Source organism: Trichophyton rubrum, assembly GCF_000151425.1.
Source record: "Trichophyton rubrum CBS 118892 genomic scaffold supercont2.6, whole genome shotgun sequence".
Lineage (NCBI taxonomy): Eukaryota > Fungi > Ascomycota > Eurotiomycetes > Onygenales > Arthrodermataceae > Trichophyton > Trichophyton rubrum.
In genome coordinates this window covers 1034088-1057410 of record NW_003456423.1, presented here as the reverse complement: position 1 = coordinate 1057410, position 23323 = coordinate 1034088, and the positions used below count along the sequence as shown (strand labels likewise).

General features: G+C 47.7%; 8 protein-coding genes across 10 annotated transcripts; 7 read left to right on the top strand and 1 right to left on the bottom strand.

The window, feature by feature from the left end:
- Nucleotides 1-449: 449 nt before the first annotated feature.
- TERG_05806 (methionine aminopeptidase, type I) lies at nt 450-2714 on the top strand. Of its 3 annotated transcripts, XM_003233889.2 has the most exons (4): nt 450-990; nt 1068-1098; nt 1171-1481; nt 1539-2667. In XM_003233889.2, exons 1-4 carry the CDS (start codon nt 856-858, stop codon nt 2184-2186), a joined length of 1125 nt encoding a protein of 374 aa, XP_003233937.1. In that variant the 5' UTR covers nt 450-855; the 3' UTR covers nt 2187-2667. The 3 variants fall into 3 exon arrangements, with proteins under 3 accessions (XP_003233937.1, XP_047604483.1, XP_047606691.1); XM_047748500.1 differs by having other exon boundaries at nt 1171-2667; XM_047750029.1 differs by having other exon boundaries at nt 450-1098; nt 1171-2714.
- Nucleotides 2715-2847: 133 nt separating this feature from the next.
- Nucleotides 2848-4869, top strand: TERG_05805 (uncharacterized protein; the record flags this gene model as incomplete). The annotated part of the gene is made up of 6 exons (XM_047748499.1): nt 2848-3105; nt 3172-3429; nt 3496-3640; nt 3699-3732; nt 3798-4471; nt 4526-4869. 6 exons carry the CDS (start codon nt 2848-2850, stop codon nt 4867-4869), a joined length of 1713 nt encoding a protein of 570 aa, XP_047604482.1.
- A 1168-nt stretch (nt 4870-6037) lies between these two features.
- Nucleotides 6038-9409, top strand: TERG_05804 (uncharacterized protein; the record flags this gene model as incomplete). The annotated part of the gene is made up of 1 exon (XM_003233887.1): nt 6038-9409. One exon carries the CDS (start codon nt 6038-6040, stop codon nt 9407-9409), a length of 3372 nt encoding a protein of 1123 aa, XP_003233935.1.
- Nucleotides 9410-9745: 336 nt separating this feature from the next.
- Nucleotides 9746-11332, bottom strand: TERG_05803 (uncharacterized protein; the record flags this gene model as incomplete). Its single annotated transcript, XM_003233886.2, has 1 exon — nt 9746-11332. The coding sequence occupies one exon, from the start codon at nt 11330-11332 to the stop codon at nt 9746-9748; it is 1587 nt and encodes a 528-aa protein (XP_003233934.2).
- Nucleotides 11333-12465: 1133 nt separating this feature from the next.
- TERG_05802 (uncharacterized protein) lies at nt 12466-13119 on the top strand (the record flags this gene model as incomplete). Its single annotated transcript, XM_047748498.1, has 1 exon — nt 12466-13119. The coding sequence occupies one exon, from the start codon at nt 12466-12468 to the stop codon at nt 13117-13119; it is 654 nt and encodes a 217-aa protein (XP_047604481.1).
- Nucleotides 13120-13544: 425 nt separating this feature from the next.
- TERG_05801 (60S ribosomal protein L15) lies at nt 13545-14510 on the top strand (the record flags this gene model as incomplete). The annotated part of the gene is made up of 4 exons (XM_003233884.1): nt 13545-13631; nt 13866-14022; nt 14084-14310; nt 14370-14510. 4 exons carry the CDS (start codon nt 13545-13547, stop codon nt 14508-14510), a joined length of 612 nt encoding a protein of 203 aa, XP_003233932.1.
- Nucleotides 14511-15500: 990 nt separating this feature from the next.
- Nucleotides 15501-19163, top strand: TERG_05800 (uncharacterized protein; the record flags this gene model as incomplete). Its single annotated transcript, XM_003233883.1, has 3 exons — nt 15501-16053; nt 16115-18178; nt 18244-19163. The coding sequence occupies 3 exons, from the start codon at nt 15501-15503 to the stop codon at nt 19161-19163; spliced, it is 3537 nt and encodes a 1178-aa protein (XP_003233931.1).
- A 2312-nt stretch (nt 19164-21475) lies between these two features.
- TERG_05799 (chlorophyll synthesis pathway protein BchC) lies at nt 21476-23026 on the top strand (the record flags this gene model as incomplete). The annotated part of the gene is made up of 7 exons (XM_003233882.1): nt 21476-21513; nt 21593-21662; nt 21731-21799; nt 21851-22067; nt 22120-22265; nt 22430-22742; nt 22833-23026. The coding sequence occupies 7 exons, from the start codon at nt 21476-21478 to the stop codon at nt 23024-23026; spliced, it is 1047 nt and encodes a 348-aa protein (XP_003233930.1).
- Nucleotides 23027-23323: the final 297 nt, after the last annotated feature.

The following is a 23323-nucleotide window of genomic DNA, read 5'->3' as shown; positions in this document are numbered from 1 at the left end:
GTATCGCTCTGCGACAGAACTCTGAGAAACCTTGGTCGGGACTGTATGTAACACCACTGGCACCTCTCTTGTTAGCCAGGCACGCGCTGTGAAGATCCAAGGCGTTGAAAGAAATTTGCTGATGAGTCCCGAAAAATGTATGTGGCTGGACGGCAGGCGGGCGGAACAGGGCGCAACCCCTGGGCCGGGATGGCTCTTGCGAATCAACGACGTGGAATTCGGTTATGTAAGAAACGCCACGCAGTTGTCCCAAGGAGCCGTCTTCTTTCACGAGTTTCTCACTTGCATGGAGACAAAACTGGATTTGCAGAGTGTCAGCGACATGCTCGGCCTTGAAGAACTTGACATTACAAGTGTGTCCAGTGTTGCCTTTTATTATGACGGGGAGTTTGGTCACATCGAGTCGGAAAGTATCAACGAGGGACAGGTTTGACCTACTTTAAATACGGAGCAGCGAGCCTATGAATTCCTAGTTGAAGCGCGGCGCAACGCAATCCATCCACGCTTATCACCTGCATGAAAGTTATCTGTGCTTGCTGTCCTTGAGGAGTTTAAGGAGTATATTATTCCGTATTTTGCACAAGGCGAGGCGTTGAAGTTAACTGTCCGAAAGGAGTAATAATTATCGCGCGGCTAACTATTTTAAGCGTCGTCGCTTAGTAACCAGGAAGCGAAGAAAAAAGCTGCAGATCTTGATCGCGGAGAATTGGACAACCGAACGACCAGCTGCTTTACCACGACGGGATCACTTCCTCTAGGAAAGAAGCACTAATAGGCTTTTCTCTTCGAACCTGGCCTTTAGTCGCAGATAGGAGCTGTATTCCAAATCTGTGTTCCATTTGTTAGACAGCAGATATGAGCGCTCCAGACAACAAACATTGTAGCGGGGTGGATTGCAGTCAGGCAGCAGGAAGTCTACGATGTCCAGCGTGTCTTAAAATTGGGATTGAAAGCTACTTCTGCTCCCAGGACTGCTTTAAGCGTAGCTGGGTACGCTTCCGTACTGTCTCACAAGGTGCTGAGACCGGCTCCTCTAAACTCGGGTGTTGCTGACCTTTAACGTACAGGGTGAGCACAAGGCGATCCACAAGTCCAAGGGTGAGGAAATATTTTGATTATGTGATTGATATTGTCATCAGGACTTAGTCTGGTCTAACGGTCATTTTTCAGAAACGTTCAACCCGTTCCCAACATTCCCTTTTACGGGTAGTCTACGACCTGTGTATCCCCTTTCTCCCAAGAACCCTGTCCCTAGCTCGATCCAGCACCCCGATTATGCAGCAGATGGAGTTCCACGCTCAGAACAAAAAATATTCGGGAGACACAACATCAAAATACTCAACGAAAAAGAAATAGAGGGGATGAGGAAGGTGTGCCGGTTATCAAGAGAGGTGCTGGATATTGCCGCTCGAGAAATTCGACCAGGTGTCACCACTGACCACATTGATAAAGTTGTGCATCAAGCTTGTCTAGAAAGAGAGGTAAGTGATACAGAGTCTTTCTCGTTTCGATATACCGGCTGTCTGACTGTCTTCCAGGCTTATCCATCACCACTAAACTATGTGAACTTTCCCAAATCCGTCTGCACCTCTGTGAACGAAGTTATCTGTCACGGTATCCCCGACCAACGACCCCTAGAAGACGGTGATATTCTAAATATCGATATCTCGCTTTACCATGGCGGATTCCACGGCGATCTCAATGAAACATATTATGTCGGCGACAAAGCCAAGGCAGACCCTGATGCGGTTCGAGTTGTAGAAACTTCAAGGGAATGTTTGGACAAAGCGATTGAAATTGTTAAACCAGGAACCCTATTCCGAGAATTTGGGAATGTGATCGAGAAGCACGCCAAGAGCCGGGATTGCAGCGTTGTCAGGAGCTATTGTGGCCACGGAATAAACCAGCTATTCCACACTACCCCAAGCATCCCGCATTACGCTAAAAGCAAAACTGTGGGGTCAGCCAAAGCAGGGATGTGCTTCACTATTGAACCCATGATCAATCTCGGAAGTTATCGAGACAAAACATGGCCCGACAACTGGACAAGTGTTACCATAGACGGGAAGAGATCAGCTCAGTTTGAGCATACGCTTCTAGTGACAGAGGATGGTGTCGATGTCCTTACTGCAAGGCTCCCAGATTCGCCGGGCGGTGCGATACCGATGCCAGCCGCTGCTTCATAGGGCGTGACGAGCTAGAATTTCGGAGTCACGCCTTCCCGTATCAAAGTTAATCGTGTTTCTGAAGAATATCAAATAAGCCTTTTTCTACTATCTAGAATGCTCTTTTTGGACGACAAGAAAGAGAAAAAAAAAATAGATTCCGCCTCTCGCATGGCCTTTTTCAACAACTATTACTTCGATATCCTTTCCAGGAGCTCTCTTTGTAAGTGGCACGTGCTATGAGCTATTTAGCCGCAAAGTTTCCATTAGCGCTGTTATTGTCACGTGCTAGGTATTTATCTGCCGCGGAGCCGTCTGCTTTAGAATAACGTGGAAATGAACTTTGTTACACAGGTCAGCTCCAACTCAAGATGGATATAACGACTGAATTACACGCTGAAGAGTCCCGGCCTTTAGCTGCTACCCGCAACAAAGCTCAGCAATTCCTCGGTTCTGGTTGGTCGTCCTTCTGGATAATAACGAGCCGCCGGATAAGGCTCGAAGCGGGGCTTGCGCCGGCCCCACTTTTGCTTACCGAGCAGCTTTGGCGCTGCTTAAACATATTTAAAGCGTCTTGAGGCGCCAGGCCCGACTTCGGGAAAAACTTCGTTGAAGAGAGTGAGTGTGACTTCTGACTTTCTAACTGGAGTGTCAGGACTGTACGTAGACTGTGGCCGTCACAATGAGGACATCGCATCTTGCTGACGATGATTCTCACACACCAGCAACTGAGACATCGCCGTTGCTAGGTACCCGAGCGGTGAATGACTCGTTAAACGGCCCGTCGACCGCGGGAATAGGAGCTGGCAATGGGCAGCCAAAGCCAGATGAGGAGACAGCCGGTGTTAATGGGATTGATGACGCAAGAATTGCTCAGTTCAAGGGCGTTCCGGAGCTGCAGAAGCGTCTCAAGTATATTGTGCCGGCAATCACCATCGGAGTGAGTACAAATCCATTCAATGTTACCTCAGACCTTCATCAGGCTAATAACGAGTCATACAACTAGGTCTTCCTTTCATCCGCTGATCAGACTATTATCGTTGCGAGCTACGGTAAAATTGGCAGTGACCTCCATGCTCTTAATTTGACCAGCTGGATTGCTACTTCGTACTTTCTATCGCTGACCGCCTTTCAACCGTTGTATGGCCGCCTGAGTGACATATTCGGAAGAAAAGCATGTCTATTATTTGGGTATACTATCTTCGGCACGGGGTGCGTATTGTGCGGATTGGCCCAGAACATTAAACAGTTGATCGCTGCACGGGTAAGTTCCCTCTCCTCTAGAGAAACCCACTAGGTAAGTGTCACTGGCTCATTTATTGAGAGTTAGGTGTTCCAAGGCATTGGAGGAGGTGGTTTATCGACCGTGGTCAGCATTATCATGAGCGATATTGTTCCATTGAGAGACCGTGGTGTATGGCAAGGTGTCATCAATATCGTTTGGTCCGCTGGGTCTGGTCTCGGAGCTCCTCTAGGTAAGCTACGGCGCAGTGGTATTGCTTAAACCTTGGAGCTAACATTAATGGTATAAAGGTGGTTTTCTAGCGGATACTATCGGATGGCGCTGGTATGTTCATTGCCTTGTACTTTGTGTCGGAATTCCATCTCACCTACTGATCTCCTTTTTTTTAGGGCTTTTCTTGCCCAAGGACCTTGCTGTTTACTTGCATTTGTTGTCGTAGGGCTCACCCTAAAAATGCCGACAACAGATCAGTCAAACTGGAAAGAGAAGCTAAAGCGAGTTGATTTTATTGGAGCATTTGTTCTCGTTGTCGCCGTCTTTGGGCTCATCCTTGGGTTAGACCGAGGAGGGAATGTTTCTTGGACCATGCCTCTGACGATCATATCGCTGTCTGTATCTGCAGTGGCATTCATTCTGTTTATGGTCGTCGAGGCCCGATTCGCCGTCGCTCCATTTGCTCCCCTCCACATCACATTCGGCCGTGATTTAGTAGCATGCTACCTGACCAACTTCTTCAGTTTTGGTGGATGGCTTGCTGCCATCTTCTATATCCCGTTATTCTTCCAGGCTAGTGATGGTAGCTCTGCTGCCAGTGCTGGAATTAAGCTTCTACCATCCATCCTGCTGGGAGTATCAGGATCACTTTTCGGGGGTTGGTTGATGAAGAGGACCGGTAAATATTACTGGATCACCTTCTACTCATATGCTTTGTTGGTTATTGGCCTTGTTGTGATTACCGTATTCTCTGGTATCATAGCCAATAGCACCCCGATGATAATCATCGGCATGACCATGTGCGCATTTGGAAACGGCATTGGGGTTACAACAACACTGATTGCATTAAGTATATACCAATTCCATACCCTCTGCACTTGAAAACAACCGCTAACTGTTCTAGTTGCAAATGCTTCCCCTGAAGACCAAGCTGTCGCCACTGCCTGTTCATATCTATTCCGATCGCTAGGGTCAGTCATCTCGATATCTCTCTCTGCCAGCATTGTCCAGCAATTCCTCAGGAGCTCCCTGCGTTCTGCACTCAAGGGAAATAAGAACATCGATGAGATTGTGGACGGGGTCAGGCAGAGTCTTGACTACATCAAACACCTTAACCCACAGTTAAGGGAAGTTGTTAGAGACTGCTATGGCCGTTCAACGACAACGGCGTTTGGCTTTATGACCATTCTTGTTTTCCTATCATTTATCAGCGCTGTATTCATCCGAGAACAAAAGTTAAGCGCATAGATCACTGTCGGCTGCAAGGTTTGAAATAGAAGACTGTTCCTTAAAAGGTAGGATATTCAGGCTTTTCTGTTAGACGTTCACTTTTTTAAACTAGATCATCAGGCATATTTCGGGTTGATCATTTCCTCCAGAGTCTCAGTTAAAAATTATAGAAAATACCTTTTCCATGGCTTTTGTGTCCCTGACCTTCGCTTCGTATGTTTGTCAGCTGTAAGGTACAATGCGAATAAGATTGTGATTATCATATTCACACTATACCCCCGTTTGACTAGGATAGCTTGGGAAAGAATAAATCCTATTTAGCTGATTTTGGATTGCATCTCTTCGTTCTTCGTTCGTCTCCCAGTTGCCTGCTAAGTCCGTCTATTGTATCCGTATAATCCTTCAAATACATGTTATCAATGACAAACGATTTGACAGACTAATCATCTCTACTTGCCAATATTCCTGGTAAATCGGAGAGCCGTACTATACCGCCATCCTATATACACAATGCAATATCCCAAAATCCAGATGAAATTATAGCAGATCATTTTTCCATGGATAGTCACCATCATCGGATGTCTCAGTAACCATGCTAGACTCATACGCGTAGTGTCTAACAGCACTTCACAGTCTTTATTGACTACCAAGGAGATCTTTTTTGCGTGAAATAACAACCGCACTTCATCTTTCGAGTAGTAGAGGAGAGGATTAGTTTATGGATTTTTGATTGAGGATGAAAACCGCTGCATCATCTCTGCTATCCGTGGTTCAACCGTGGATCAGCATTTAATTCCTGGCTTGCCACTAGAAAAGTAACTTACTCCTTCGAACGGCCCAGAGCATGATGATAATAAATGCTCCTTCAGCTAGATTCATCTAAACATCTGTATCCATTCATTACATGGTGGTTTAATATAGCTAGACGTAGGTTAACTTTAGCACAGTGGATCTCCTGTCCAAGCTAACTAACAAGTCAACTAGTTAACTAACTACGCCTTGAAAAAGTGACAGCACCGCCAGCTACGTAACTCAAACTGCCGTGCCAAATCTTCAACCGCAACAACATCTCTATGCTAATCAGAACAACAGCTACACAGTCGCATGCAAGTGCTTGGAGGATATGCTATATCGCGAGATATGACGGCCATGCTTCGCTCCCTCTAGCCATCCACCGCTGTCGAGAATGTCGTCCTCTAACGCTCCCTCCTCTATCGACGGGACCTCTGCCCTGACCTACCGCCGGACATTTTTCATTGTCGCTGCGTTTGCCGGCACTCTCGCCCTCACGCAGCTCCATCGATATTTCTTTTCTTCGCCAGCAGCTTCCCAGACCCTCCATAGGCGAAATGCGGTGCGACACCAAAGACATTCCCAGAGACGGGGTGGGATATCTCTGCCCAGCGGAGAGACGTATGAATCGTCCAGTCCGCTAGCTCCTTCGCTTGCGCTGGCTCAGCGTGAACGAGAAGGCAGAAGTTACGGCCATTTTACACTTCGGGTTGACGCCGAGCATACTCTGCAATGCCCTCTTTTGCCTTCACAGCTGGCATCCGTAGAGACCATACAGCGGGAGATCGGAGCCAGTCTGGAGAGCGCAAACTTAATGCGCCATATGATAGAGGATGAATTTCTTACTCGGTTCCTGATAGCTGAGTTTCCGCCATCGCATGTCATTCTTCTCTCTACTGGGGAATGGAGATATTTGCTTAATGAGCTTACATCTCGTGGAATTTCAGAGGTTGCTGTCAACAATGCCTTTACGCGGTTTAACGAGAACCCACACTTTGGTGAACAACCCGACACTGAACGGCCCGTAGGCCAGGAGGATGCAAACTTGGTGGTGAACACCAATGCCATGCCAGCAGAACAAACCCCTCCTCCTCCACCTCAGCCTGAGATAGGAGACACCACCATAGATGATCAGAGTCTCTTCTCATGGAGAGACGGTACAAATGACACAGCTCCGCCGAGAGAAGGACAAAATCTGCTTAATTTGCTCTACCATATAGCTGAGGACCAAGCAAGGCGTGATGGCTATATACATCGAGGAGTAACGTGCAACAGTTGCGGTGTCATGCCAATCCAAGGGATCAGATACCGCTGTGCAAACTGCATTGACTATGACCTTTGCGAGGCCTGCGAAGCCTCCCAAGTTCATATTCTCACCCATTTGTTCTATAAAGTCCGGATACCAACTCCATCGCTGGGAAGTGTAAAGCAGGTCCAACCAGTTTTATACCCAGGGAAGCCGAATATGCTTCCTCAAACGCTACCAAGAAATGTAGCAAAGCGACTCAAAAAGGAAACGAATTTTGAGAATACCGAAGTCGATGCGCTTTGGGACCAGTTTAGATGCCTTGCAAATGTTGAATGGCCCGAAGAGCCTAACGGCCTTCCGCTGGCAATTGATAGAAAGACATTTGACCGGTGCTTTATCCCTAACCGGCCTCCTCCACCAAGCCTTATCTATGATCGGATGTTTTCCTTTTACGATACCAACGGTGATGGTCTCATCGGGTTCGAAGAGTTCTTGAAGGGTCTGGCAAGCTTTGGTAACAAGAGCATGCACGAACGGCTGAGACGAATATTTGCAGCTTATGATATAGACAGAGATGGTTATGTGGAGCGGAAAGATTTCCTACGTATATTCAGAGCATATTATACCCTGAGCAGAGACTTAACTCGAGATATGATGTCCGGAATAGAGGATGATTTTATGGAGAGCGGCTCTCGAGACGTGGTACTGGGAAGTCAGCCCATCAGTGCTGCATTTCCCGGAACCATACCTGGATCAGATCGATCCAGAGCTGGTGAAGGCAAACGTACGAATTTGCAGGGTGACCTAGAGGTCATCGATAATGAGGCTGTAGTAAGAGAAGATGGTGATGAAACGGGTGATAGGGACATTGTTCTAGGTGATGCAGCTCTCAGAGATACACTTGGACCCAACCGCCATCGCCAGCGAGATCCATCAAGGTCAGATAGTACAACTCAGGGACCATACTATGGGCCTAGGCCAAGCGACTCGTCCACTGATCATGGGGATGGCTTCGATCTTATCTGTGCTGGCCCCTATCCTTGCGAGAACTTTCTGAACTGGCCCCCGGCCGAGCATGTTCAACGTGAAGATATTATCAATGCTCTTGGGGCATACGTACCCCTAGAGGATGTAACGGACTTTGTTGATAGGGCTAGGATCGGAACCTGTCTTATCGAGAGACTAAATGCTGCAGAAGCGGAACATCAGTCGAATATCAGGCGAGAAGGCATTGAAGAGAGATGGCGGCGACGGGCATTTTACCTTGAGGAGGAAGAAGGCACAAGTGGACGACCAATGTACGAAGGAAATGAGGATGACTATGAAGCAGCGGCCTCGGATGGAGAATGTAATGAGGACTCAGATTGGCATAACCCTACCCCAAGGTCTAGGTCTTCATCTAAAGTTCGCTTCCAAGATGATGTAACAGACAACGAATATGAAACTCGCTCAAACCAATCTACATCATCACGCAGCATCCAACTGGGTGAACGATGGGGTGGTTATGAAATTCCAGAAGTGGAAAGGGATGCAGGCAAAGAGATTCTTTATCAAGTCACTCAGCAGGGCTTGAACGAGCTTTTGGATCTCATCTTTAAGCCAAAGGAAGATCTCCTCATGGAAGCTTACCGTACCCGTACAGAACGGAAGCGATGGGCTAAGGAAATTGAAAGATTCCAGGAGAGAGGGTATCGAGTTAAGGATATTAAGAATTGTGATCGCAGGAATCCAAATGGGGATGACACCAATGATCCAGAATCGGCTGGCAACAGGTCCCTAAAAGACCTATTACAAGAGAGCGGTTTTTCAGTCGACCCAGAGTTCCTTGAGGAAGTCGAGCGCGAGGAAGAAGATGGCATTGATCAGGCTTATTCATCTCAGCAAGAGGGCAGCGTGATATCTGACCATTTGAGTGATCATGAAGTTGATTATATGCCCATTGCACCTGAAAGCAATAATTTCCAAGGTGACACCGAATCACCATCGTCTTCCGAGAACAATATACCTCTGCCTCCAGACCCTACCCTCCCACAAAATCGACCCAATGAGGAAGACCTAGTGGCATTAGAACATATGCCCCATGGATCACATCACTCACCCCGGCCACACTCTGCTGAGCCGCACCCTATATACGAATCTGCATCAACGTCAACATCAACTTCCGGGCCTTCTCACCATCGCCTATCAAGCCAGCGTAGGTCTCGAAATCGCTCATTACCCCTTCGGCTTCGCTTCCAACAGTCTCCGCCTCCAAATCGTACGCGAAGTAACTCGGGCTCATCCGTAGCATCCTCATCTTCTACCCCTTCTGTGAAGAATGCCGTGCTTCCCTCACCGCCGCCCTCCCCGAAGATTCTATCCCGCTGGGCAAAATTAAATCTAGCTGAACAAGAAGCCAAGGAACGAGGCGGATCAGGAGCTAAGCTCAATTTCGAAGAATTTGCCATGCGGATGCAAGGAGAAAGAGGGAAGAGGCTTGGTTTTGTCGCAAGCTGGATTGATATGACTACTTTTTAATCCTACGCAGCAAAAGATATCGTCGTGGGCTGGAGTATTTGTTGAACTTGATGTTGACCTGGTCTTTACTCTTACTGTATCTATTATGTCATTGATACCCTTACTTTAGCATGGTGTTCTTCTCCGGATGGCTTATAGCAAAAATATGTTCATGTTCATTATCAGCTGTTTTGACTTACTAGTGATCAAGAAGTAGCCGTTGATGTTTAGATTTTGCCTATATTCCGAGTACGAGGTAAAAAGTCCATCATAGTTGCATAGCGTAGCATAGTTCGGATCCAAAAATGATACAAAACGCCAGGAAATGCCCGATGTGAATTAAACCATAGTATACAACTAATCCCAGTATTTGATAACTCCCTCCAACCCAGCCGTGGCCACTTTACTAGTCTCTTGAGGATGCCAATCTACACATGTAATCGCAGAACCTTCCTTTCCTCCCGCTTCAATCTTGTGCCACATCTTGCCCGTCTTCCAGTCCCAGAAGCAAACATATCCACCACTGTCACCAGATGTGACAAACTGGCCATCAGGACTGATTGAAACGTCAATGGCATAACCTGCGTTATTATGTCCTCTGAATAATTTCTTCCTATTTTGACGGAATTTATCTGTTGCTCCATAGACGACGATACTATTATCTCCAGACTGGAAAGCAACGTATTTGCCGTTAGGATGTGGAGCAGCACGGACAAGGGCATAGAGATGTGGTTCAGCAATGAATTTGATAGGTACTGGGATGTTGTACTCCCAAGCACGAAGCGACTTATCGTCGGAGGTGGAGATGAAACGGCGGTTGTTATCAACGAAGGTGATTGTGTTGACAGCGTCAAGATGGTGGTCGTATTCTTGGGTAATAGCACCGGAACGGATATCAAATTGAATGATTTTCTTGTCAGACATGCCTGCAAGAAACTCATGGGAATTATCAGGGTCGGGGTTGAATCGGACAACATGAGGGGTTTTTCCAGTAGAGAAGCGCTGGATGCATTTCCCGTACTCTGTGTCCCAGAGCTTGATTTGTCTGTCATATGAGGCAGAAAGGAAAGTGGCTCCAGTTGGGTCAAAAGTGGTGTCCGATACTGAGTTTGCATGTCCGGAGTATGTACGGAGAAGCTCTCGTGAATGATATACATCCCATAACTTTACTTTCGAGTCCGCCGAGGATGAAAGCAGAAGATGACCAGAACTAGGGAAGAAGCGCAATGAGGTGATGGGCTTCGTGTGGGATTTCCACGTGTGAATCAGCTTCTTGGGTATGTAGTTCTTCACACTTCCTGGCTCCTTCTTGAGGTCGATATCCAGATCTTGTGGTACATGCATATATGTCCGGCCCTGGTAGTCGCGCTCTTCTGAACCGTGGAACTCTGTTGTTTCCGTGCGGGATAAATCTTCTTGATAAGCTGTAGCCTTTTTATCCATTGCCGGCATTTTCGACGGAACGATCCCCTCTTCGATATATTCTTCATCGCTGCCCAATTCCGCCAGAGCCTCAGCTTCCCTGTCAGCTATCTCATCGGCTTCATATTTTGCCCAAGGACCTAAATACGCCCCTTCGCCTTCAACAATGCTCGAATCGCCTTTTTTTTGTCGTTTTCGCCGTATAGCTGCACTTTCCTCCTTGGAGGGTCGCATCTGCACCACATCTTTACCCCCATAGCGCGCCACCTGTTCCATGTTTCCTACAAAGGCCCCAGGTTGGGTTGGATCCTTGGTGTAGCCTAAGCTCTGGAAAGTACGCTGCTGGGTGACGAAGGTTGCCTCGCTTATTGCGGCTTCTTCGGCGTATCCGGTCAATACATTCTTTCTCTTAACTCCGGAGTTTTCAGTCTTGAATGGGTTCGCTGGACCAGCTTGTGGCCGCGTGAGGTCGTCGTAGGTGGCATTATATGTCAGTGCCGTATCAGTTGGTTTTCTCAGCATTAGGTGCAACTGTGAAGGACCCTATGGAAAATGTTAGCAACGGGGTCAAATAATAGACATGAGGTCTAGTAATATGACCAAAGAAGACCAAACCTCTACTGGGACATCTGGAGCTGCAACTATAGCAGGCGTCGGGTTTGACTGAGCGGGCGCAGTCCCCATATCATCGTCACTCGAGGAATCATATTGTGCACCTAGTAAAGACGCCATATTGGAATGCGGGAGCTTGATTCGAGATACGATCGATGTCTCCAAATGTTCAAGTATGGAAGTTTTATCAAAAGTCCAATGCGCTGCAAAAATAAAGTTGATTATATAATAACTCAACATGATAGCCTCGTATCGCAGCCATTTCATTGGTCAGCTAGCCTACAAGGAACAATCGTCGCTCTACGTCTCTGAACTCGAGATCGCTGAATGGTGTATAGATTCTTGCTAGCAAAATGGGGGAGATGGGCATAAATGAGCCGTATAAGAAAAAAAGAAGGATAAAACCAAACGGTTTAATTAAAATAAATAGAAATTAAAATAAATTCATTCTGCGGCAGAAAGTACAGAAAGCACACCGCCTGGCCTATCTAGGTAGTACCTTATTTGGACGTCCAATCTTCCATCTAAAGGACGACGATAGGAACGAAAGTCTTCATACTCGAATTACTTAGCTGGTATAGGAGTATTGCACATAAGATAGATAAAGAGCAGGGCAGAGAAGATAGACCATGGGTCGGGCTAAGCGTACTGGTAAGCCAGAAGATGATGTATGGATAACAAAGGCTGACCTATCTGATGTTAGGGAGCATTTCAATGCAAAATTCCAACCAGGCTGAGTCCAAAAGAGCAAGGCCAAATTCAAAAGGGAGCGTGCGGCCATCTCGTCCGGGCCGACATGAGAGCATAAGCGATGCGTTCGGTAGTGATATGGAAGTGTCCGATGAAGATGATATATCTGACAGCGGCCAGAATGACTTAGATGATGCACGGTAAGGGAAATGACGAAATTTCGTTAATGGTTGCTAAGCTTGAGAGCTAAGCGTTTGTGGCTAGCAATGCGTTGAAGAATCTGCAGACGGCGATCGAGAAGGCAGAGAAAAGCGACGCCTTTGCGAAAGACATGGAAAAAAAAGTGAGAATTGATGAGAAAAGACTCAAGGACATGTTCCAAAAGGAAGACGACGAGTGGTGAGTATTCCACTCTACTGGAAAAGGAGAAAAATCCTAAAACGAAAGATAGGCACAACGATGATGAGAACTTCCAGTGCCAGTTCTCTTCCCTGATGAGAGCAGTTCTGTCATTAAGGAAAATTAAGGCCAATGTAACCTCGAACGATACCGGAGATAAAACGGTAATATCAGATAGCGTGCAATTTGCAGCCAGCCACCCTCTATACCTCAAAACGCAGGGGCTTCTCGAGTCTGCTCGCAATCTAATCAGTGAGCTAGACAACATCAGTACCCATGCGCTAAAATCCAAGCTTCCCCAGGACCCAAAGGAAGGACTTGAGAAGGACACAGCAGAAGCACGCCGTCTTATTGCTCGCGGCGCAGAAGCAACCGCGCTGGCAATAGAGAAACAACTGGTATATAATGGGAAAAATGGTCAATTGCGGGATAGAAAGGAGGAGGCGTTCTTGAATGACATCGACTTGCAGGCTATGCTTGACATGGGAAGAGATGCACTAAATGGAGGTCCTGGCAACGGCAGGAAACCTCAGAGCTGGGGGATCGTGGCACGCCATCTGCAAAGGGGAATGCATGAGCTCGTCAAGGCCTTGCCTCGGGCAAACTGAACCGAAGATGATATCTTTCCTATTTTAGGCCACACTCCTGGCACCGTCATGTACCATTATCAACCAGCGATGATCGTATCTTAGTTAGCTGTCATCTTATCCTTCTTTTTTTATATATATCGTCTTCTGCTTTGCTGCCCTCGTTAATATATAACACGTGACGCCAAGACTTTGCGCTAACTCGCTTACTTTTTTCCATTTTCCGCCCACACAAAAGAAAAAGTCGCACTTTCGACATCTTCAACGCCTGAACGACGGTAAGTAAACCAGCAACAACCAGGCCAGCCGCTCCACGACGTCAAGGTAAGATGCCCTCCCTGTCTCTGATTCGGGCTGCTGCCGGCAGACATGTTTTTCTGAGAGCCTGTCGAGTGCTGGGAGTGGAATTGGGTTGCAAAGCTAACAGGATCGTGCCTTGACTGCAGATGGGTGCCCTTAAATATGTGGAAGAACTTCAGAAGAAGAAGCAGTCCGATGTGATGCGCTTCCTCCTGCGCGTCCGATGCTGGGAGGTGAGAATTACAACCCTACAGTCCTTTCCCTAGTCCGAGCGAACCGATTCATCATTCAAAGACCTGGACCAAGTTTGTCGACACCGATCTGACGAGGACCATGGCCGAAGAGGAATCCGCTTCAATCGTCTCTTGATTTCTGTGGCACACACAAAATATGCACATGTTGCCATTGATTTTACAGCGTGCCTTGCTATACACTCGTTGAACTTTGCTGAGAGTGCATTAATATAGCTTCGTCAACTCAATGTCATCCACCGCGCCTCCCGCCCATCTCGCCCTGACAAGGCCCGTCGTCTCGGATACAAGGCCAAGCAGGGCTACGTTATCTACCGCATCCGTGTGAGACGCGGTGGCCGCAAGAGAACCGCTCGCAAGGGTGCTACCTACGGTATGGATTACTATGTTGGTTGTATAACGACGCTCCGCTGTGGCTAACTGGAGTTATATAGGCAAACCTACCAACCAGGGTGTCAACCAGCTCAAGTATCAGCGATCCCTCAGATCCACTGCTGAGGAGCGTGTTGGCAAGCGATGTGCCAACTTGCGTGTTCTCAACTCCTACTGGATCAACCAAGATTCTACCTACAAGTACTACGAAATCATCCTCGTTGACCCTCAGCACAAGGCCATCCGCAAGGATCCTCGCATTAACTGGATCGTCAACCCCGTTCACAAGGTAAATGACTCCTTAGGACATGCCCAATATGTGGAATATGCCGCTGATCTGCCTTCTAGCACCGCGAATCCCGTGGTCTCACTGCCACCGGCAAGAAGTCCCGTGGTCTCAACAAGGGCCACGGCTACAACAAGACCACCGCCGGCAGACGGAAGACCTGGAAACGACTCAACACCCAGAACTTCTGGAGATACCGTTAAATGTAATGAATGGTTTGGGCTTTGCGGGTTTTCAATTTTGTTGTCATGTTTTACCAAAATTCTTCTATCTTATTCTCCGAAGCATGCGCAACTGCTCACGTCATGTTGATCAATGCATGCCATACCAAGAAATGATATAATTCCTGGCTATGAAATGACCCTCAAAAGATGCCGCCCATTCAGCTTAACGAACTATCCCTTCCACCACCCTCTGTAGAACATCCCTATCTTGACATGTGCCTATTGATTGTCTAAGCCTGCCCGTAGCACGTTTCTAGACACCGTGGTGCTCGCGTCGGTAGTTTTAAGTGGTGATCAACCTCCGTCAAATCAACTGCCCAAGGCCCAGGGGCTGAATGACGAGGCGATGGAGGGTGTGGCTGATGTCAGAACCAAAAACCTTCTGTCCGCATCCACGTAACTAACTAACCTTACCTCGTCTCCCCAAAGGCGCATTTAACTGCTCTCAGCTTCAACCAAAACACTCCTACCTTTCAGCCCGAGCTGAGCGCACCTTTCGTCGGGCATTTTTAGATACGCAGACTCTCCAGGAAGGCGGTGCTACCAGGCCCAGGATGCTGCTTCTGCCTGCCAAAGTGCTGCTGCCTCGTTGTTCGGGACGCGGCGGGAAGACGAACAATACTTGACAACGACTGCTGTTGAATTGAGCACTGCTGCCCTACGGCGGTCGTCTCGGTTTCAGCTCTGAGACAGACCGGCGGCCATCGACATCGATTTCGAGAAGAAGAAACATACCACGCCTCCCAGTACTGTTGATCCAGCCTCGTCACCAGATCTGCGCCCTGCACGCCCTTATGGTTGCTGCTGTTGTTTGCCAACTATTCTGGTGAAGGCTAGCTTGAGACCGACGGCAAACCGCGAGTGGTATATTTTGCTTGAAAGAGACTACCCCCTGATTACCTCTATTGAAGTCTCTAAGAGTTCATACAGTGTCTACGTGTGCGATATCGAACGTCGAGTTTGGGAATAATGGCACCGACGTGGGTGTCTCGCTTCACCCATCACAATAACAGACCTGCGAACGCCGGGCCTCCTGCCATAGAGAGCAACCCGGCGCCTCAGCCATCGTCAAGTCTCGATCCATCCACCCTATTACTTCCTCCAGACCAATCTACAACACAGTCAAGAGCTATTCCTTTTCGTCGTGGCCATTCTCGGTCTACCAGCAATCCATTCCCGACATTTTTTGCTGGAAAGGGAAGAAAAGCCCGCGGCGGGAGTAGGGACACCATAGATTCTGAGCTTACAGATGGCGAAGATGGGTTACATCCTGTCATCACAAATGCCCGGTCCTGTAGCCCTCAGAAACGTGCTGGCTCAGACAACCATATGGAAGAGTACCGGAAACGCAAATGTATGACATGCGATCATACCAACGCTTTCCCTTACACCAAAAAGGGGTTCCGGTGCGGAAAGTGCGCAACAATGAATGATTTGGAACCTCACCGTAGCAGCAGACTGCGGCGTAGTAAACCAGATGAAAAACTGCGCCCGGATAATATTCAGCAACCGCAAGCTAGAGGTGAGTGCACATCAATATCAACACCCTGTATCTTTTGCACTTTCTAATATCTATCTTGCAGTTACCGTAGAGGAAACTCGGAGTATAATTGAGGAATGCCTCATTTCATTTCTTTCCACTCAGCTTGGTGAGCACCGAGTCCGTCAAGCACGGCCGAAGACAGACCATAGCCGTCCAGGGCAAGATGGAGCCGAGTCGTCCAAGCAGAACCCAGTATACCCTGAGAGCGACAAGAACGACACCAATATGCCTTCTGTGCTGGTATCTGATGTGCCATCTACCTCTAGAACCTCGCCCCAACCAAAGGCGAAAGTTGCTAACATGGGTCTTCCCTATACACCTACTAATGACCTACGCGACATTCGGTTAGACTCCGCCGCTCAACGGGTAGACCAGAAAAGCAGAGAGTCCGGGACCGACGTTAAGGGCCCGACCACTGTATTTCGTGCATTAGAACAATACATCACGACTTGCTTTGATGGCTGTGATACGCTTAATAAATCGTTTATAACTGGCAGAACCCGTTACCATCGGGCAGCGAGTGAGGGCTCACAACCATCAGTAGGGAGAAAAGCCTCTGTGTCATCAGCAACCCCTGAAGATCATCATGTGTCCAATCTTGATGAGAAGACGATTCTCCTTGGTAATTTCGCCGAGAATGGGTCATGGTGGGCGGAAAGCCGGCGTTCACCAAGAAGTCAGTCACCAAATAATGGTCGGTCATCGAACTCATACGGAACGAAGGCCAGTCTCACCAATTCAAAGTCACCTCGAATAAACTGGCCAGAGCTTCTAGAATGGTACCATCTTGTTATACATGCAGGCGACTCTTGGAATAGTATGGTCCTTGATTTACCCGATATGGGCGAGCAAAATGCATCCCCTACCAAGGACTTAGCCAATCTGGCTCAACTTAACGAAGTAATTATGGAGTCAAGGTTTATAGTTCGAAAGACCTTGCTACGAGCTACAGAGAAACTGCTCCAACGACCGAAACGACCACTAATACGCCCAGATGATACCCGGTTCCTACTTATACTAATTGAAAACCCGCTTCTATACGCCTCTGGTTCTATACCCAGAACCCCATCTGGCGCCCCGCCCTCAACGGTGATAACTCAACACAACCAGAGACCACCAGGCCTATCCACTTCACCTTATAGCAAACCTTCCCCTGAAAAGAGCAGTCGTCTTCAACCCTCCGCAGGCGGTAGTGAGTTATCAAATCTCAGATACTCCGCCCTAAAGAGAATTTTTGGGTTAATCTCCAATCTGCCTAATGAGTGTCATTATTCATTTGTGGGATGGTTTTCAAGACTTATGCCGAGTCATTTCCAAAGATTGGTAGAGGTTGTCAATGGATTTGTTACTTTTCGGCTCGGCAAATCTCACAAGCGACAATCAGCCAAGGCCGAGAATGGACTTAATCTCGGGAGATATGTCCCTACGTTTTCTGCACCGGGGATCGTCACGCATGCACAATTGCACACAGCCCTTCAAGAAAGCCCAGAGATATCTCCAGCAAGTGAAAGTAAACTGGTCAGCTACGCAGGCGACTGGCAAATTCGTGCTGCTGCTCGTGTTATGGCCCTTCTCTTCAGAGCAAATGGTACAGGTAATAGTCGAAGAGTTGAAGGTGGCCCTAGTGCAAGAGAGCTTCCCTCGGGCTCCGAGCCGAATAGCAATCGCCTGAATAAAATTCCGATAAGCTGTTTCTACAATGCACGACTTGACTATGCCGATCTTATTCTAGATTTCGAGGCATGGGAATCTCGTAGTGGAAAATTTTCCTTTTGCCAATATTCGTTTTTGCTCAGCATATGGGCTAAGATACAAATTATGGAACATGATGCCCGTCGACAGATGGAAGCAAAAGCTAGGGAAGCATTCTTTGACACGATCCTTGGTCGAAGAGGGGTAAGCCAGTACCTTGTACTGAACGTACGAAGGGACTGTTTGGCAGAAGACAGTTTACAAAGCGTAAGCTCTGTTATTGGATCTGCTGAGGAAGATATCAAAAAGGGCTTGCGCATAGAATTTGCGGGTGAAGAAGGCATTGATGCCGGTGGTTTACGTAAGGAGTGGTTTCTCCTGCTAGTGAGGGAGGTTTTCGACCCTCTTCATGGTGTGTTTAACAGCATATGCATCCTTCTAGGAGCTGAGACACTATAGCTAACGATCATTTTGCAGGTCTCTTTTTATATGATGAGGATTCCCAATATTGCTATTTCAATCCATACTGCTTCGAGTCGTCGGAGCAATTTTTCCTGGTCGGCGTGGTTCTAGGATTAGCAATATACAATTCGACCATTCTTGACATTGCGTTGCCTCCGTTTGCCTTCCGGAAACTACTGGCGTATTCACCATCAAACGTCGCACCTACATTGTCATCCCCGCCTCAGCCATTCAAGCCTACCCTGGATGATTTGGCCGAGTTTCGACCTGCGTTAGCAAAGGGCCTACGACAGCTCCTGGAATATGATGGAGATGTTGCTGAAACTTTTTGTCAGGACTTTGTAGTCCAAGTTGAACGGTATGGTGAGATGATCCAAGTTCCTTTATGTGCTGGGGGAGAGAATCAACCAGTGACGAATGAGAACCGTCGTGATTTTGTGGATCTCTACGTGCGTTACATCATTGACGGGGCGGTATGCCGACAGTTCGAACCATTTAGACGTGGATTCTTTACTGTCTGTGGGGGAAACGCACTGCATCTTTTTAAGCCCGAAGAAATTGAGCTTCTTATTCGCGGCTCAGAAGAGCCACTTGATATACCATCATTGCGTGGGGTGGCAATGTATGAGCACTGGCCAGCTTCCTCACCAGATCGGGAACCAGTCGTGACCTGGTTTTGGGATTTCTTTGAGAGGATCCCAGCTAAAGATCAACGTAAGATACTTAGCTTCATCACGGGCAGCGATAGACTCCCCGCCATGGGAGCAGTCAACTTAGTCATTAGGCTTATGTGCCTGGGGCCGGACTCAGAGAGGTTCCCAACAGCGCGGACCTGTTTCAATGCACTTGGGTTGTACCGATACAAAACCCGGCAGAAATTTGAAGAGAAACTTTGGCGCGCGGTCGTTGACAGCGAAGGTTTTGGGCTGCAATGAACGGTTGGGCCTCCTGTACATGCAGCTTTTCCCATTATTTGTTTATTCTCACTTGGCTGTAAATACAGCTGAATATAGACACTCCTTTTGTTGCGAATTTCTCCTGGAATCTCTCTTCCCTGCTTCGGGCTCCGTTTTAAGTACGGAGTACATTGTTGGCGCTGGCAACTTCCGGAGTTATTGTTTTTATGAGTATGGAGTAGCCTAGTTAACTGGCTTCTAGAGTTGGTTTGCTATTTTCATGTGGCCGAGGCTGGACAGCCATTTCCCCATATTCTTCAGCCAGCGCAGCTAAACTCGCATGCCCTGGATGAGCTTGAGCTTATTAGATTTTGCTTGAGCCAAGTCTGGCGTCTCAATGGTTGGTGCGCTTTTCTGACATTATTATTAGCTTTCCGCCCTGTCAGTGTTTCTCGAATTGGTCGCGCCATTTACGAGCAGACAAAGGCCCGGTGTTTTCTTTCATGGCCCACGTAAGAATATCATAGGTTGCACTGCGTCGCCGAATCCACAAGGATGTCGATAGGCTTTGGTCACGGGGGGATGGCTCCTTTGATAGCACTTTTGTTGATATAAGTCCTCATGTTACTAAGAACGTTGAGTAAACACCCTCGCCAACTGATATCGCAAATTAGGGCCTGTCTTGTTGAGGGGACACTTCAGGCCAGGGATCGCCCAGGCATTAGCTGCCAACCAGCTGATAGAAATAGAATATGCCTCGCGAGGGAGAAAAAGAAAGTATGTTAAAAGGTGTATAAATGTTCGAGATTCAAAAATGCTCCGCCTAAGTTGTTGACTTTCGGATATCAATAATATAATGATCATAATGATAAAATTAAGCACATCACGAGCCAAACGTGGGGCGGCTTATAGAATTCAATCCCATTCAGACTTTTTCTCTTCTCTTCTTTTCTTTTTTTCTTTGCTCTCGTTGCTTTTTGCTGCCATTTTTCTCGCGCTTTTTTTTCTCTCTCGCTGTTGAACAACAAGAAGAAACGGGCGGCGGCTGGACCAGAGTTGAAGGAGGCCTGCATGCGGATACCACTGGTGCTCAGTGTTTCGTATATCTTTTTGACCAGGATTATCATGCCTTCAGAAGGATGCGTTGGCCACCTGTTATATTCAGTCTCCGTAAAAATATAGTAAGCCCCAGAGACATTGATTTGTTGGGAGGATGCTCCTTTGGTCCTTTCGTTTACGAATGGTGGAGGCGATAGAAAGAAATATATAGACAGGTTAAATCTCGCCCTGGAATAACTTCCCTGCGGTGCCTCCCAGGGCTAACGGCAGCTCCCTCCTTTCTAGTAGGTCTGTACCTCCTAGCTTCATGTATAGTCGCTGACTTAGTGGGCAGTTCTGTGGGGAGGGGAAGGGGAGGGGCGAGAGATAAGATACACTAATATGTGACCTGGTGGGTTTTAGCAGCAAGAGCCACATGTTTTCCCTCAGTTGAAGATTGTAGCGGCCGTTCCTCGCTCGCCTTCGGCCCATTCGGGCACACATTCGATCACTTCTGCCTGTGCTGCACATAAGGGAGGCCAATCGGGGGTTGAAAAAAGGCAAATGGGAAGAAGAAAAAAGAGCATCAAGGCTTGAATTGGGTTGAGGGTCCAGTCCCAGTGTCCTCTGCTGATCTATTGACTGGCAAGGATTCCGATCTAGATGACTGTCCGAAAGCGCTGTGCCTGTAACGCGCCTTTTAATAATGTCCCAAGTAGCCGAATCTTCTCCTCACCCCAGGGCCCCTTGGAGGCAAAGTTAATTGAACTGGTGCGTTTTCACCGCTCTTATACATCGTAGCTTTCCCCATGTCGAATTAGCCGTATCGTACTCCAGCAGTGTATAGGAGCTAGCTGTCTCGTCTCGTTTCTTTTTCCTTCGCTATCCTCTGCTTTGACAATACTGTTCATAGGAGGTGTGCCAGTGCGTTGGTGGATAAACTAGCTCCATTGGGTTCTCCCTGATTCCGTTCTCTCCACCGGTGTTGAGAGTCAGTACCACGTATGCGTATGGTATAGTTGCATCTTCCTGTCCTGCCTCCAGTTTTTAATGTTTGTTTTCACCAGAATGTCTCCGGTCCAGTAGTATAAATAGTTCTCATCTTCTTCTCGGCTCGGTTGACCTCTCTCCTTTGTCCTCTGCTTCATTCAACAACAACTGCCCCTCCACTGCCAAAAGAAGTCTTTCCAGAAGGTGAGTTATAAGCAGGGTCATCTTCTTGCTCTTTTCATCATCGTCATCATCCGCCTCTTATCTTCTGCAAAGTTCACAAGCTGATAGTATCGCATATAGCAACTTTACCTCTCATCAACATGGCTGCTCAACTCCCAAATAGCATGAAGGCCCTCAGGTAAGCCTCCGTCCCTGCGTCAATCCCCTCCATAAGGTCTTTCAAGGTGAGCTTGCTAAGTTATTTTGCAAAATTGCAGATACTCCAAGCCTGAGGAGTTCAGTATCGTCAACATTCCACTTCCAGAGCTTAGAGAGAACGATGTTATGGTAAGCTTGCACGTGTTTCCAGGCAAGGAATCGATCGGAACAGGGAAGCCGCTGACAAACTTCTGTAGATCAAAGTCAAGGCATGTGGTGTCTGCGGCACTGATCTCCATATCCATGAGGGTGAATTTCTGGCCAAGGTAAGTAACTCCTGGTTGAAGTAGGTTCAAATCAGCTTATAAGTTCCTTAGTTCCCTCTGGTTCCAGGGCATGAGACCGTTGGTGTCGTTGCTGCTGTCGGCCCAAAGGTCAAAGGGTTCAGTATTGGAGATAGAGTTGTTGCAGACAACTCTGAACTCTGCGGAGAATGCTTCTACTGCCGCCGCGGTGAGGAGCTTCTTTGTGAGCACTTCGAGGCCCATGGTGTCACTATGAACGGTGGATTCGCCGAGTACTGCGCTTATCCTGGTAAGTCGGGCGTTCCTGAAAAATTGTGTTGTTCTAACTCCTTGGATCATAGCTGGCCGTGTGTTCAAAATCCAAAACCTCTCAGATGTTGATGCTACCCTCCTCGAGCCCGCTTCTTGTGCTGCTCACGGTCTTGACAAGATCAGTCCCAAGATGGGTTCCACTGTTCTTATGTTTGGTGCTGGCCCAACTGGCCTTGTATGTCCATCCAGGCTTTCCAATTGTGTTGGTGCATGGTATAGCAACTAACAATATGGAAACTTTGAACAGGTTCTTGCTCAGATGCTCAGATTGAACGGTGGCTGTAAGGTTGTCATTGCCGCTCCAAAGGGCCTCAAGATGGACCTGGAAACTTTGAACAGGTTCTTGCTCAGATGCTCAGATTGAACGGTGGCTGTAAGGTTGTCATTGCCGCTCCAAAGGGCCTCAAGATGGACCTTGCTAAACGCCTTGATGCTGCGGATGAGTACGTTGAGCTTTCTCGCGAGGACCCAAGCGCTCAGTTCGATGCCCTGAAGGCCGCCAACCCATACGGATTCGACATCGTTGTTGAAGCCACTGGAAGCGTCCGAATCCTCGAGGATGCTATCAATTACTGCCGTCGTGGCGGAAAGCTAGTTGTCTATGGTGTCTATGCCAACAAGGACCGTGTCAGCTGGGCTCCATCCAAGATCTGTAGGTTGATCCTTTCCTGACAGGCTTTTTTAAAAACATTGTCTTGGTGGTGTTGTCTCAATTTTCTTAACACTGTAATTCTCAATTTAGTCGGCGACGAAATTACCATCATCGGAAGTTTCAGTGAAACCTACAAGTTCCCTGCCGCTATTGACTACCTTGACTCCGGAAAGGTCAGAGTCAATGGCATCGTCAACAAGACCTTCAAGATTGAGCAGTGGGCCGAATGTCTCGAGTCCATGAAGAACAAGTCTGCCATCAAGGCTGCCATCACCTTCGACTAAATAAGCCAATGCTTTTCATTTGGCGCCATCGTTTTAATGCACCATTTTCACGGCCTCTTTTACTTTGGAGTCGGGCCGCTTGGTTATGTTGATCATTAATTCCACGGTGGTACCTTTTCATGGATGACGCTCTTTTCGTTCAACGACAAAAAGAATATGGACCTTTTCCTATTTATTTCACCATATTCAACGGGGAAAATCGGGCTTTTGCTGGATCAAGGTATCGGGTATCATGATGGTATTGGAAGGTGTTTGGATCAATCCTTGGAGCTTTTCGCCGTAGGCTGTTGTGGTCAA